At 66.3% G+C, this 243-nt stretch overlaps 1 protein-coding gene across 3 annotated transcripts in view; it reads left to right on the top strand.

Annotated features, from left to right (window-relative positions):
* Positions 1-6: 6 nt before the first annotated feature.
* ERCC3 (excision repair cross-complementation group 3) overlaps positions 7-243 on the top strand; it is a 45,658-nt gene continuing 45,421 nt past the window's right edge. For 2 of the 3 annotated variants that reach the window (XM_014549647.1, XM_014549646.1), the window contains exon 1: positions 97-231. In XM_014549647.1, coding sequence (XP_014405133.1) covers positions 190-231 — 42 coding nt within the window. In that variant the 5' untranslated portion in view covers positions 97-189. Of the gene's footprint in view, positions 232-243 lie in introns of all 3 variants that reach the window. The other variant, XM_005878527.2, reaches the window with a different exon arrangement.

The raw sequence follows: 243 nt of genomic DNA, 5'->3' as shown, positions 1-243 counted from the left end.
GCTCACGGCTTGTGGCCCCCCGCAGACAGGAAGAAGGCCAAGAGGAAGCACTACGAGGAGGAGGAGGAAGATGAAGACGACGCCCCTGGAAACGACCCTCAGGAGGCAGTGCCCTCGGCCGCGGGGAAGCAGGTGGAGGAGTCCAGCACGAAGCTGGACGAGTATGGAGCCAAGGACTACCGGCCGCAGATGCCGCTGAAGGACGACCACCCCTCCCGGCCCCTCTGGGTGGTGAGCGCGCTC

The sequence above is a fragment of the Myotis brandtii genome, unplaced genomic scaffold, assembly GCF_000412655.1.
Source record: "Myotis brandtii unplaced genomic scaffold, ASM41265v1 scaffold563, whole genome shotgun sequence".
In the NCBI taxonomy this organism is placed as follows: Eukaryota; Metazoa; Chordata; class Mammalia; order Chiroptera; family Vespertilionidae; genus Myotis; species Myotis brandtii.
The sequence above is the reverse complement of the archived record's forward strand: the minus strand, read 5'-3'. Positions and strand labels throughout refer to the sequence as shown.